The following is a 15,659-nucleotide window of genomic DNA, read 5'->3' as shown; positions in this document are numbered from 1 at the left end:
CTCAAGAAATAAGCCCAATGTTTTTAGATTAACTGATAATTTTCTGGATGCTAGTTTTATATGAGTTTTTGTTTGTTTTGAATTAAGATTGATGCAAAGAGGATTTTTATTATTTATTTCTTGATTATTATTATTATTTTATTATTGTTGTTTATTGCTCTCAATTCCTGCTTGCACTTAGCTAACACTGAAAGAGGCATTCAGTATTTAGGTCATGCTTTTTTAAATTGAGGTTTACTGCTTTGCTGGAAGAAATAAGTCATTAAAATACCTGCCTGCAAGTTCTCATATTCAGTTTTATTTGCAATTTGTTGGCAAAGGCATTGTATAATTTTGTCAATTCTCTATCAAACAAACTCTGTGACTCTGTTGATTTTGACATGTAGTTACTGAAAAGAGAGGGCATTGCATAAATATTTCCTGAGTGATGTGAAGGCCAAAAAGTCAAGTTTAAATATATGAGAATTTCAAGGATTTATTAATTCTCCAGTCTTTTGTTTGCGTCTGATAATTGCAGCACTTTGTTTTCATGTTATCCATGCCTGAGGTTTTCCTTGTATGAGTACATTTGTGGAATTGCTACTCTTAGTCCAGGCTGGATTTGGGCTGCTTCCTCCAATAAGTGTAGGGAACAAGGTTCAGTGATGGAAGCAACACTGCAAACCCCAGTGAAGATCAGCTGCTAGTGGATGCCAACACTTTAAGCACTACAACATCAGTTTCTACTAGGGCAAGTCTAAGCAACACAATTAGATGTTAGGCAGCTCACAGTATTGCTAATTACAGTGCAACAAAACTGGTGTTTAGTAAACATGGAAAAGTTTTGAAAAAATGTAAACATATGTTTAATGTGCCTATTCCCCAATTTACTCTCTAACCAAGTTTCTAAACCATCAGTTTCAGCCTGACAATTTAGTATGATGCTGTTATGAGTTGACAATACAAAAATCTTTGGTATATCAAAAACTGTAAAGGGACGACCGCATAAAATAAATTCTCCAACTTTGTTTTCTCTTCCGCAGTTGGGCTTCTCCAAAAAGTAAGTGATAATTTTGCCACAACAGCCATTACTAAAGAAACAGAGAACAGATTTCTGCTTCCTTATGCATAAAACACCAAAAGAACTCAATGGAAACTGTGATCAGATTGCGCTAGTGTAAAAGAAGAAATTGTCCCATACAGTGTTGCAGACTATAGGGTTTCAGAAGTTCTCTTTAAGTCAGGCCATCTCTTTTTGAAGATGGCATGCTTGTTTTTTAGAGAGAGAAAGAACTAAAAGTCTTACTACCTGAAAATGCTTCAATATAATAACAATCAAATCTACTGTATTTATTCCTGCAAATGCACAGAGTTCCCCACTTCCAGCATCCTGGCATCCCATTTGTAGTGACACAGGAAGAGGCTCTCTGACTAAGGATATGCAGTGCTGCAAATTCCCATGGTTTTATCATGCAATCGTTAGTGGGTTGTTTGTTGTTTTTTCTTTTTCAAAAAAGCTCCTGGAATCTAGTGATCCAGAATCTCAAACAGAAGACAAATAAAATGCAAAATAGTTATTATTTTTCAAATCCCATAATTTTATGGGGAGGGTTGATTTATGATATTGGGATTGATAAAATATTGCACTGCAGTTTTCAGATCCTCTCTTCATTTCCTCTTTTCTCTTCTCTAATAATCATCTGAGGCCCTCACCTACCTCCTTCCCTTCTGCTTGTGTAGGGACCAGGGTATGAATATTCGTCAGTGCCTTGTACTTCCAATACCTCTGGAAGTTGGCCAGACACAGACTTAGGCTGCCTGCCACAGACCTGAGTACCTGCCCCTAAACTTTCCTCTCAGCACTCAACATATGTGCCACCCTGGCACCCTCTTTTCTTCAGACTAGATTCCCCCACTCCTTGCTCGCAGGTGCACATCTGGGCCACTCACTCTTTGTCCCTGCTAAGGAGTCATTATTTCCTCCACATGTGGTGCTCTTTCTACCTGGCAGCTATTATTATGCTGTTTAAAATCAGCATCCTGTTTAAAAACCTCATTTCTTGTTGACAACCTGACTCAGCTAGTAGAGCAATCAAGGCTCAATGAGTGCTTTTGGGCAAGTGACTAGTCACTGAGGGTGTGAAAAAACGTTGGTTAGTCAGAAAGGGCAGGGAAAGGTGTGTCTGTCAGAAAGGGGGGGAAGCTATTGTTCAGTCAGAAAGGGCGGGAAAAGCTGTTGGTCATCAAAAAAGGCGGGAAAAGAGGTGCCAGTCAGAGAGGGTGGGGAAAAGCCGTTGGTCAGCCAAAAAGGGCGGGAAAAGCCGTTGGTCACCAGAAAAGGCGGGAAAAAAGGTGCCAGTCAGAGAGGGAGGGGAAAAGCAATTGGTCTCACACTGCTGCTTCCTCAGAGATCTCTTCCTCCTCCTCACTGACTGGCTCTCTGCTGCCCCATCAGTGAGCTGGAGAGAGTAGGAATGTGATGTCTGAGGCCCATAATAGCCCATTTTAATCCTTTGCAGAGGGTGTCACCTCTTCTTCAAAATGTCTCTGTCCCTTCCTGGGGTGACAGACTGGTCGGCATTCACCTTCCTGGACCACCACAGGACTGCCCTGCTGCAGTCCATCAAGGAAGAAAGCAGAGAAGAGACTAGAATTGAGGAAACTGGCCCCTCCAATAACATTCGTGAAATCACTTGGTAAATAATGACAGGGTGAAGTCACAAAGGGTGCTCGCACAATCTGACACTGGTATGGGCCTAGCAGGCACCTGCACCATTGCGCGCGCGCACACACACACAGCATCATGTCTTCTGTGCCAATATAAGACCCAAGTTCCCCTACAAAAATATGCTATTGACCCAGACAAAAAGGGTTCCTGTAGGCTGTGCATGTGGGTGATGCCCAGGACAGATTCATATGCTGTCCAGCTGATTGGCAGAGTGCCTACTGCCACTCACAGATGGCAGCATGTGTTTATACTGTGGTGCACATAACAAAATTTGCCTGTGCACATAACAAAATTTATTCCACACATGGATGGAAAAAATTAGAGGAAACATGGCCTGTGATACTGCATATACACAGTGCTGTAATTCAGTAATGGCAGTGTGGAAAATAATACTCCCCAATTCCCACTGGCATTGGCAATACCAGGTATCTGCACCACGGCACACACAGTGTCTTGACTATTCATGCTAAGATGGAAGGAGGATGTTTCCCAAAATACCGCATTAGCTTGAGGAAAATAAGTACCTGTGTGCCACTATACAGATAGGCTGTGTCTATACAACAGCTGACTTTATTCCAAAATAACATAGGGTGCATCTACACTACAAGCCTTTATTTCGAAATAATGTCGAGCTGGAGGACTTCTTACTCTGACTCATTGTAACTCTCATTTCACGAGGAGTAAAGGAAATCAAGGAAAGTGTTCTTCCTTCGACTTTCTGCTGTGTAGACAGCACCAAAAGCCAAATTAAGCTATTTCAACTTCAGTTATGCAATTGACATAGCTTAATTCAACTTTAGCGTTGCTGTGTAGATGTACCTATACAGTGTACTGACGGAACCATGCAGAACTAGTCTCACAAACTGCAAAATTGCATTTAGAATAGTTTTACTCTTGTGTCCACATATCGTTTGCGAAAAGTACTATAAGATTAATTCTTTATCAGTTTTCTCATTTATGACGTTATTTAAGTGCATTCCATATCCTATGCCAAAACTACTAACAGTTTATGTGAGACCTGTTAGAAATGAGCTAACAGGTTGTATCCTGATGTAAGATCTAGAGTACCTAGCACTGCTGAGCCCAGATTTCATTATTATTAACTCAAAGTGCATTTTAAATACGTACAGTCAGCCAGCACTGTATGTTTACTTACTAAAATTGAGTTAATCTCTTGAAAAGGATATGGACCAGAGAAAATAATATATGTAAGTTGGTAGACCATTGCAGCCCTCTTAGCTTCTGATGTCCCAGAAAGGAAAAAATCAGGGTAAGAATGAAGCCTGGACCTTCCATTTGGGAGTGTAGCTCAGACTATGTGTTTTATTACAGAACCTGACAAAACAGTTTGAGATGTGCAGATCTGATGCACACTTCACGATACATCTGGAACATAAAAGATAACTGGTAGCTAAAGAAACAGAGTTAGAAGTGCCGAACAATAAAAGTAACTATAAAAGGCAAAATTTGGATGAACTGTCTATTGAGCTACTCTAGGCATTCATATGTCTCTCATCACTATAGTATTTGAGAATGCATCTTATCTAACGAACAGCTGTATTCGGTTTTGCTTTCCTACTTTACTCTAAGCTGTGTCTACACTGGTGCATTCTTGCGCGAAAACGGCCACTCTTGCGCAAAAACATGCCGCCTGTCTACACTGGCCGTGCATTCTTGCGCAAGTAAACTAACATTGTACTGTAGAAAATCAGGGCTTCTTGCACGAGAACTCTGACGCTCCCTCTCAGAAAGAATCCCTCTTGCGCAAGAGCTCTTCCAGAAGAGGCCAGTGTAGACAGGCAACATGAATTTCTTGCGCAAGAAGCCCCTATGGTTAAAATGGCCATCAGAGCCTTCTTGCGCAAGAGAGCGTCTACACTGCCATGGATGCTCTTGCACAAAAGCACATGCCAGTGTAGACGCTCTCTTGTGGAAGAGTTTTGCACAAGAACTCTTCCGCAAGCGTTCTTATGCAAGAAGCTGCCAGTGTAGACGTAGCCTTTGCCTTTGCCTTCTCTGCACTTTACCTTTTGTCCTTTTTTTTCTGCACTTAATGACTTCTCTAAAAGAAAGATACTAAGTTTTAAGGAGTAGCATCTGCAGTCAAAAGATAGAGGACTCAATTATGAAGCTGTTTCACAATGGCAAATGAACTTATGCAGAGGCTGTATGATGAAGCCTTTTAATTGACTCTTCAACTGTGTTGCTATTTGGCTTTAGTCAGTAACAAAACTGGGCTTCCAGATAGAACGTTCAGCTAACATATATATTTTGAATGTGTTTTCTAGTCCTTACCCAGATTTATACTGAAACAGTGTGCACTTGTAATTTTAAGGACAACACAGTTTGGAATCTGACTGCTTATGAAAATAAAAAGCATCTGTCACAACACTTGGACCAACATACTATTTTGCTATAGGTGATTTGTTGCATAGTTAGTTTGTTCACTAACAATGCATAGATTTTGTCCTTTTCACTGTGCATCTTTTGTGTCAAATCCTTCATGTAATTAAACATGTTTTACTTTATGTTTTATGAAACAAAACCTCAGCAGTTCATTCAGGGCAGCAGATCAAAAGGTTAATGTGATATGGTACAACAGGAATTATTTGTACTCTTGAATATTTTTGCAATTTACAGCATTTAAAAACAAATTAACCCAAATCATAGCCAAAAACAATATTACATCATTTAAACTAAAACATTAATCATTTGTCTCAAACCAACCGGTTGGTCGGAAAGTTCAGCTGGTTGAAAATCTGATCGTATGAGGAGTGAGTGGAAATGTATTTTTAACTTGTTCAACTCAGTCATGCATGTAGAATGACAAATCAGGGATTCTAGGAAACTAAGCAAGACAAATTTCAGGAAAATAGTAGTGGGAGAAACTGGTGTTCTGCATCTTTAAAATGAACACATACATAGCAACATTAAGATTTAAATATTTGTTATAGATTTTACAGGAGGGGATCCTTCCTAATGTAAGAATTGACAGTGAATTATGGCTAATCACGTAAAATGTTATTCACTGTTTCAGTTCTGAGATCCTTGGAGCAATAGAAAATGTTATACAAGATATAGTTACAAGTTTGGCCAGAAACAAAGCACCTGTTCTCACCTTGGTTAACAGATCAGATTGGAGAAATATACAGTAAGTATTACTCATGTGTATGTTTGATTATTATAAATACCAGAAATAGTTATTTTCTCCATTAAATATTTTCAAATGAATCCACCTTATGAAATCTGATGAACCACAGATTTAGTATATAACTTCATGCTTCATGGTTTCAGCTGGTCAATTTTAAAGGTCATGAATGAATGAAATTCTTCCTCAATGTACTCCGGATTTTAGGGTGTGAGTTTGTCTCCTTTATCTGAATCATCAGCGATTGCCACAAATGGAGTTGGGACAACTTAGGGTGGACCAGTGCTGGGAGATGATTCTGAAAAGTCTCTTTCTTAGGTGCTTGGCTTGTGATCTTGCTCACATTCCCATGATCTTACTGATCACTAACTACATGTAGGGTCATGGAGAAATTTTCGCTCAGGTCAGATTGACAATGACTTTGGGAACATGGAATATGGGTTGCTTGCTGGGATTATCTGAGTATCTGTTACTTAATCAAATTCCTCCCATTGCAGGGGCCTCTGACATAGGTGCACCACAATGTCTCCTGTTCTTTACTTGTGACACACAATAGGTTATTCTCATGAGGGCTGTAATACTTTGGTCCATTTGTGATGGTTAGACTTGGTGTGTGTGTGTGTATGTGGGGTGACTGGGCCTGTGAAGTTCAGGAGGTCAGACTAGATGATCTGGTGGTTCCTTCTCATCTTAAAGTCTATGACCAGGGTTCGACAAATAATGCAATCTACTTCCTCGGGGCAAGTAGATTGCAACCCGGAAGAGCCAGGTTCAGATGATCTGCTTATGTGCAGATCGCTAGACAGCACGGCTGGGAAGCAGGGTTCGCCGTGGTTCGGCAAGCCCTGTCTATGACTAACTTTATTTCTTCAAAAAACAAAAAGCAACCACCAACCTTAGAAGCTGTTGTGTTAAAAAACAGAAGTGACCTTTAATAATTCATATGCACGAAGAGATAGCATGATATTATGTACCACAACAGAGGAACACCATGTGCAAGAGAGAGTAACACCACAGTAAAAGGAGAGAAATGTCATAAAGAGGATATTAAGATATAATCTTCTGGCAGGAAGAGAAAACACAGATATAATGGTTTGCTTGTGATCAAAAACCTGGTCCAGCCTAGGGCAGTGTTCCCTCTAAGATTTTCCAGCCATGAGCAGAGTGAGTTTTGGCTTGTGCACCAATATTGAGGTCATGTGTGCTGGTTTGGATGTGTGCCACCATGGCACCCAATTTATTAACACTCACACGTTCCCAGCTACCGGAGCAGAAACCCCTTTCTCCCCCGCCATGCAGCATGTCCCATTCCCAGCTGCTGGAGCAGACCCCACTCCACCCAGCCATGCAGCAGGTCCTGTTCCTGACCTCCAGAGCAGACACCCTCCTGCCATACAGCAGGTTCTGGCACCAGCTGCCAGAACAATCCCTGGGCCCCCTGCCACATGGCAGCCCCTGCCACCACAACAGGATTCCCCACTGCCCTGAAGCATCTGCAGGTCCTGGCCCCCCACTCCAGCGGCTCCCTCACCACTGTCTCAGCTGGCCCCGCCCACCAGACCAGCTGCCTGCCACACGAATGCTGCTGCACAATTCTCCAGAGGAGGTGGGCTGGGGAAGAATTTTTTGTGCACAGCAACGCAAGCACGCACCTTAGTGGGAACTCTGGCCTAGAGCTGTTTCTCCTCTCCATTGTCTCAGTTTCTTCTATCTGTTCTCCTTTATGCTGGCTCCTCATCTCAATTTCTGTTATTTGCATCTATCTTGTGATGTGTAAGTTTTTACCTTTTTACTATTCTCTCTCCTTTCTGGCCCTCTTATTTCACTGTCTTTCCTCCCCTTCCAGCTGTTTCTTTATGGCTGTGAGTGCACGTGCAGGAAATTATTATATAAGGAATTCTTATATAATGAGAATAAGAAACTTCTGTCAGCGAAAAACTGAATAGCCTGAAGATATTCAGTTAACCAAAGGACTTTGTATGGTCCAGTGGATTTAATGGTTTATGTCCTGATAGTTTCAAAATATGTTTTTCTTGGATGGCAATAAAATTAAAACAGTATAACAATCTTAGGCAATGTTAGGGTATTGCAGGCTAGGGGACTAAATATGAGATTCTATTTGCCATCAGAACACATAGGAAGAAAAATATGTTCAAATCAAAAGAAATGAATATTGTAGTGTTAAAGTAAGGTTTTAGCACTTAAATAAAAATAATTACATCCTTATCTATGATGGGCCAGTCTCAGGGAAACAGTTCCTACTAACTAAGGCATGTGTGAAGCCTAGAAGAGATCAAATAAAAATAAGTAGGAGCAGAAAGCCTCAAGCCACCATGTGTGAAGTGACGGTAGAGTCAATGGGGCACGATTTTCCTTTACCCAGAAACCTCTCTATTCCAAACCTGCAGAGCAGAAGGAGGTGAAACTTAAGGAACAGCTCCATATTTTGCATGTTCCTTGCTGGTAGATGTCCATCCAGGAGCATCTCTCTGAAAATAAGTAGTACTTGTTCCAAGAGTAGTACCATTAGTTTCTACTATCCAATGGCTATGTCTACACTATGACGCTTTTAGCAACAAGGTTGTGTTGCCATAACCCTATCACTAAAAGTTGGCATGTGTGAATGCTGTTTGTTGATATTTTGGCATAGCCCTTTTCCTAACTTACAATGTGTAGGTACACTACAGGGTACATTAAGCTGGCACACTTTTCCGCAGCCCAAGTGCAAAAAAAAAATTTTTTTTTTTAAATACAATGGATTTGAGAGAAGGCTTTCATTTCTGTTGTTTTTATTCTCATATGTATAGTCTATAAAGCACCATATACAGTTATGATAATATACAGCTATTATACTAAATAAAAATATATTACTACAATGGCCCTTTTGAAAAAGATTATCAATATATGTTGCATCAGATTTCAAGATGATGCATGTAACATATGTCAAAATACTTTGATGTATCTTTGATATTACAAAATAACAATGAACAAAAACGTTGCTCTAATATCTCTTCAATTATGCAGTTTTTCTTTTATTTATTTATTTAGGATGTTGTGCTTGTCCATTGTAACACCGTGCACATTCTCATGCTGTGCTGTGTGGTGTGTTCTGCCACCCAAAGGATGCATAAGGCAATACATGCGACAAGTAAAGAACTAGAACTGTGTTATGTTGGTGTATTAGAAATTATTATTGTGATTTTAATATTGATATCTTTTTTAAAAGTGTAAAAGATCAGTTATTAAAACACATGGTAAATAGATGCAAAACTCTTGTAGGAACAGTGTGCTTTAGGAACAGAAATTATCTAGAACAATAATAACTATAGAAATCATTCTTATCTAAAAATAAATAAATGGTTCTAGGAAAAGTTTTGTTCTGATTGTATTTAAATGGATTTGGTGACTGTTAATCCTACAACTGTGAAACCGATAAAAAAACATTCTGATGAAACAATTTTTTAGGCAATAGGGAACATAAGATGTTTTTCTCCACAAATTGCTATAGACAAAGTTGATGCATTTAGCTAAAATTCTCAAAGGCATTTAAAATAAATATTGTTAGTATTTTACTAATATGAAATTATTAGTAAAATACTTCATATTAGGAAAATATAAACATCTTATTGAATGTATGGGTCTCAAGTGGACATAACTGGAAAAGAGCAGAGTTTCTATTATAATTTAAATTCCCTGGCTTGACAATAAAGTTATGCTTCACTTTTTATTCTGCATTTTACCATGCACAGCGTTAATTTTGACTATATGTGAACACATCAAACATATCTAATGATTTTTTTCCTGTTTCAGGTATTCTTTTGCTTTTATTATACATAAGAATGCTGATGTAATAAATATCTGCTTAGAAAAAGATAGAAAATTGACATGTACTTGGAGCTACTTTTCACTTGGGAACATATACATTTTAATTTGGGGTTTAGTTTTGAGAGCTTTACTCAGGCAACTTCTTATTGTTTTCAATCTGGGGACCATCCAGGGGCTGAATCACCACACAGTGCAATATTGAGAAATCTCAGCATTGCTTCTAATAGATGGGAATTGCTGGGACCCTCTTTCCCTTGGACATTTTCTCTATGTTCCAGGAGGTGGGGTGGAATAAAACAACAAAGTGGATGCCCAGGTGGCTTTCCAGATGGTTTCAGCTGTCTCACAGATGATGTTAATGGAGCACTTTATAGTTCCTGAAAATTGCACTAGGAGTTCTGATTGTAAGAATAGAGGTTGAGTGTGAACTACCTGGCACAAAATAACTAACTGTTCTTTCCATTCATTAGCTTACATTTTTATTGTATTTGTTCACAAAATGTCAGGTTTAAAGATTCAGTAGGTCTACAGATGATATCTCATCATACCACAAGAAAAATAAAAAGTGACTGCCCTAAATCAGCAACAAAATTTGGTAAGCTAAAAATATAGCAGTAGTTCTATATTCGTTTTTTCTTTTGTTTTAGGTTTATCAGTGTGCAATATTCTAAGAAATAAAACATACTTTGTGTCCTTAGACATATGTAAATAAAATAAAACCCAGATCTATCTTCTAAGACTCAGTCCTCACCCAGCCTTTTCCATCTCTTTTAAATTGTAATACTAATTGCAATAGAAATAGTTAACAATTAATATAGAACCTTTCTATTAAAGAATTGTTCCAGTAAGAATTAGTTTCCACAGCTGATGGTCTGTATAAAATTCATGCTAGATTAGCTATTCTCCAGATGCCCTTTCCCGAGGTTTATGAGAATAAAATTTAAAGATAACCTGAGCATGTTTAGTTAGCATCCTGTGTCCTAATTCAGTGCTAATTCTTTTCTGCCTGACTGAATATTAATCAGCAGAGAAATGTTTTAAGAGGGCTTCAAGTCAAAGATAGCACCTCATTTTAAAAAGGTGATGGGGAAGGAGAGAGCCTTCTACCTTATGTCTCAGGAATCTAACATTCTGAGGGGTTGGAGAAAAGGAGGTAGATTCACCTTCCCCACTAGCTGACTGATAATCAAGACAGGTTTCAGAATTACATAATGCCAGTCCCAAATCCAGACGGACTCACTAATCACAATGGTGACCCTGACAGGCAGGAAAATGATTACCTTCAAAATCTGGACCAAAGAGAAACGAAGAACTCATTTATATTTGTCATGCATAGTGCGGCAATTTGGCTTTGATAAGACAGAGACCGTATCTAGGTCCAAGTGAACAAAGTTAGCACATATGGACTTCTGCACCTTTTATGATTGCCGGATGTCAACTGGATCAGGAACCAAAATGTTAAGAAGGGTCTCTAGAAATACACTTGAGAGAGACACATTTTTGAGTAATATTTTATGCTTTGTTGTTTTATCACTGCCTATATCAGGGGTGTCCAAACTTTTTTCAAAGAGGGCCAGATTTGATGAAGTGAACATGCGTGAGGGCTGACCATTTTACCTGACATTCTTTGAACCATTAAAATTAAATGCAAATTAACTATTTTATGCAAAGTTTATTGCAAACGGCATACTTTTCATTTTGTCACATGGGTGACAAATCTAAACAGGTGTTAAATCACTCTGCCTTTCATATCTGAAGGCCAGATGAAAAAAAAATCCAGGAAGCTGAAATATATGTCAGGAACATTGTAAAGTACATTACATATTATTGGTAATAAAGGTTGTCAGTCAACTTTTAAGTTCAAAAAATATGAACAGGAACATAACACCAAGTATACATGTTGTGTCCAAATATATTTATAACTGATTTATACCAAATGACATTAACTGAGATTTTACAATGTATTCATCTCAATACATATGGATTCGTTGGGGGCCATAAAAGATAGATATTGCCAAATTACCTGTGGGGCCGTATTAAACCAGAACACGGGCCGCAATTGGCCCGCGGGCCGGACTTTGGACATGCCTGGCCTATATGAATTGTGCTGTCCATGACAGTCATTTAATCAAAAAATCCACCCCATTATGTTTGCATTGATACATTTTTAAACAAAGATTGTGTCTAATTTGCACATGCAATTAAGAATACTGGTTCTGAGAATGTGTACACCATTACCCAATTTACATACACCAACAAGGTAAATGTACAGGCAGTTTTGATGTAGGATACAATTGCTAAATTGTTAACAATAAATGGCTTTCTTGCAAAAAACAAAGAAACCAAAACCCAAAGATCTTATGTTTTCATTTATACTATAATTTAGTATATTTGTTCTATAGCTTAACACTAGATAAGTTTACAATATTACTGAAATCTATTCGGTTTTTCAGCTCTAATTCTTAAAATGTTATCTGTGATCTACAAGATGGTGCAGGACAATACGTATGCAACCAAAAGGTAATAGACTGCATTTCTCTAATTGCAAATCAAAAATATATTTTAAGAATTTTATATAGATAAAGAAAGAACCTAGCTATAAAGCTTACCAAATACCACAACACTTTTCTTCATGTAAAATTATTTATATTTATTCATGCTTTCATTAAAATGATTTTACAATGAATCCTATGACTCAATCAGTATTGTATTAAAATTAGTTTGTTTTTTACAAATATAATATTTTTATCTTGATAGAGATATATATTATAGTGATACACTACTGTTTGGTAGCCAGAGTGTTGTGGACAATATAGTCAATGACATTTCCTGCATGCTTAAGATACCGAGAAGAAGTCTACACATAGTAAGTAGTTGTTTATGATTATTAAATCATACATATTGCATTACATTAACAACTGAAAAAGTTAGAAAATGATTGGTAGGAAGTATATATATAGCAAAAATTAAAAATTATAATTTTGTAAATAAAATATATACTTTACTGTTTTCATATCACTTACAGATATATTAGCATTTGAGATAAAATGCTGGCTCTACTGAAGTTAATGGGAGTTTTGCAATTGACTTCTATTAAGCCAGAATTTAAGCCTTACTATCTTCTGCCTTGATTGAGTAATTTGTGCTTAAGTGGTTTGTTGATTTGGGGTCTAAGTGAGTGTTTAACGTACTTACATAGGAACATGGCATACTTTCAAATGTTGTACTTGTTTCCTGCCTTGAAATTTGAAACATTTTTTTCCTCTCTAAACACAGTTAGCATATGTTGTCATGTAGGATGAATGAACTAAAAAAAAAAAAAATCTGTATTTTATTATGATAATAATAGTCAATAACAATTTATTCATTATCAGAAGTCTTTTGTAGCTGATTTAATCTTTTCCTATCCAATGTACACAATTTAATGTATAACACTTGAGTTACTGTAATTTTCTCCCAAGCTGTCTACAACTAAAGGTTGCATTTCTGGTAACTTAAGTTATACTGAGGAAGATGGTACAAAAGTGAATTGTACATGCAATGCAACGGTATGTATTACTAATATTAACCTTTTATGTTCATGTTTGTGTTATTTCCTATATTTGTTGTGAACAAATTTATGAACATATGTACATTTGTGCCTGTGGCAAACTTTGTTGTTTTTAGACATTACTGTACTTTTAAAATCTCACTACTAATACTCCATTCTTGCAAATTATATGCATTCAAAAGTCTTAAGGAATGCAACAAAAGTTTTGCATGAGTAAGGACTGTAAGATCAGAGCCTCCATATATTTTGAATGTAATCTCTGTGTGCTTTATATGTTGTAAATTTGTGGGATAGCTATAGAATCAACAGAAACACTTACCACTTCGAAAGACCAGACTGTGCTCACATTACCTTCTACCATGGGAAGTTCTGCAGCGGAAGACATTTAATTTGTGCAAAAGCTTCAGGGGATAGCCCAGTTAATCTGTACAGGATAAACTTACAAAACAACAAATAGTCTGGTAGCATTTTAAAGACTAACAAAACATGTAGATGGTATCATGAGCTTTCGGGGGCTGTGCCCACAAAAGCTCATGATAACATCTACATTTTTCGTTAGTCTTTAAAGTGCTACCAGACTATTTGTTGTTTTTAAGTTTATTTAATTTGTGGTGGAGGTTCTTTATAACATTCTTCTACCGAAACAGTGCTCTGAATTTGAGTGTCCTAGGTGCATGAAAACACACAATTTATGACCATGTGTGTTTCTGGCAGAGAACAATCCCTTTACCATATTCTGACCCCGTCCTCTGAGTGCACCTTTCCATGCAATGGGCACACCACTATGATTTGTATTAGTAAAAGTACAAACAGTAAGTGAATTAAGCCATATATTCAGATACAAAATGTATGTAAGGACTTGATTCTCTTCTCACTTACACAAGTATTACACCCCAATGAAAAACCACTGAGTTCAATGGAGGCACTACTGATTTCTAACAATTTAAGTAAGTCTTTAATTCACTCATATCCAAATATTATGACATATTATGGCTTATAACAGGATCTCACATATTAGAAGGAACTATTTATAATTGTACAACGTGGCACTTACAAACACCAGAAAGATAAAGCCCTGCACAGATATAAAATTGATATCTGCATCCGCACCTGCAAAAATAATCTGCAGACACCCACAGATATAAAGCAAATGTCTGCAAATTTGCAGGGTTCTAGATACAAATTTTTGTATCTACATCTGTATCCACAAAAATGAGCTGCAGATATCTGCATCCTCATCCACAAATGTGGATAGGTGTCGATATAAAGCAGATATTCACAGATTTACAGGACTCTACAGAAAGGGTTCTATCATCAACCCCATTTTACAGTTGAGAAAACTGAGGTAAACAGAAATTAAGAGCCAGATTTTCAAGTATTCAGCACCAGTAGTTGGACTGAGTTTTTGAAAATCTGTGCACTACCTTAAGGCATGTAAATGGAAGCAGAGTTCTTCTGAAAGTCTAACCCTAACAGATTTGCTCAACACCATGCTGTTAGGGAGTAGAAAGCTGGAATAAAACTGATTTTCTGACTTCTGCTATTATTCCCTATAATGATTCCATTCTAAATAAAAGTGTATGATTTAAAAATGGAAAGAAAGTGGTATCTTTCTTTACTTTGTTTTTCATCTAAATCAGAACTTTAAAGATCTCCATTATCAATGCTCTGCTACACGGCCCCACATTTCTATTTATAAAGCTGGTCCACACTGGCACCTGAGATGATACAGGAGTAAGAAATTAAACAGACCACACGTGTCAATATATACAGACTTTTTTTGCCAAGTTCTTCTTCCATTTCCTGCTCTCTCATCCATACCATTGCCAGATTGGGCCAAATACTAATCTGAGATGTGAAATAAGCATTACCATATCTCAAATAACCTGTTGCAAAAAAGTTAAAAATATAAAACAAACTCCAAATACAGGTTATCAAAACAAGGTGTTTAAAGGTCTTTTGTAAACATCTTTAACAAGCATTCAATTATATTTTAAAACTTTAAACTTGCAGTCTCACCTCCAATGGCATTTTTCCCTGGCTAAAACAAAGAAAAATGGAGAGCTGCATTATTGTTCAGTGACCGTGTGATTCCACATACAAGTAGCAACAGATATTTTTGAACGATGCCTCATGGTTGTAGGATTCCTTTATACCTTTGCTTCACAGCAGGTTATACAGGATAAAGTATGCCTGTAAAGCAGTGAAGGTGTCAAAGGTGATGCTATATATAAAAAGATGGTTGTTTTAGGATGTAATTTTACCTTCATTACCTCATGTCATTTTAAAATATATCACCGTCTCTATTTAAAATGATTAATTTTGTTTTTGTTGTTTTAGGCAGTCATTGTGCCATCTAATGTTCAAGGAATTAGAAGTATCCTTTAAACAAGAAGTCCAGTTGTAGATTTTTTTTTAAAGTATAAACA

The 15,659-nt window shown here is 37.3% G+C and overlaps 1 protein-coding gene across 3 annotated transcripts in view; it reads left to right on the top strand.

Annotated features, from left to right (window-relative positions):
- SPO11 (SPO11 initiator of meiotic double strand breaks) overlaps positions 1 to 15,659 on the top strand; it is a 70,937-nt gene that overhangs the window by 43,214 nt on the left and 12,064 nt on the right. The window contains exons 1-7 of one of the 3 annotated variants that reach the window (XM_089769666.1): positions 2,238 to 2,675; positions 5,745 to 5,858; positions 10,187 to 10,275; positions 12,134 to 12,200; positions 12,438 to 12,546; positions 13,142 to 13,228; positions 15,571 to 15,607. In XM_089769666.1, the coding sequence (XP_089625792.1) occupies positions 2,521 to 2,675; positions 5,745 to 5,858; positions 10,187 to 10,275; positions 12,134 to 12,200; positions 12,438 to 12,546; positions 13,142 to 13,228; positions 15,571 to 15,607 (658 nt within the window). In that variant the 5' untranslated portion in view covers positions 2,238 to 2,520. Of the gene's footprint in view, positions 1 to 2,237; positions 2,676 to 5,744; positions 5,859 to 10,186; positions 10,276 to 12,133; positions 12,201 to 12,437; positions 12,547 to 13,141; positions 13,229 to 15,570; positions 15,608 to 15,659 lie in introns of those variants that run through there. The other 2 variants (XM_025185773.3, XM_089769667.1) reach the window with 2 other exon arrangements.

The sequence above is a fragment of the Pelodiscus sinensis genome, chromosome 17 (assembly GCF_052426305.1).
Source record: "Pelodiscus sinensis isolate ZL-2025 chromosome 17, ASM5242630v1, whole genome shotgun sequence".
Taxonomy (NCBI): Eukaryota; Metazoa; Chordata; order Testudines; family Trionychidae; genus Pelodiscus; species Pelodiscus sinensis.
Note: the sequence above shows the minus strand (reverse complement) of the source record. Positions and strands in the feature narration are given on the sequence as shown.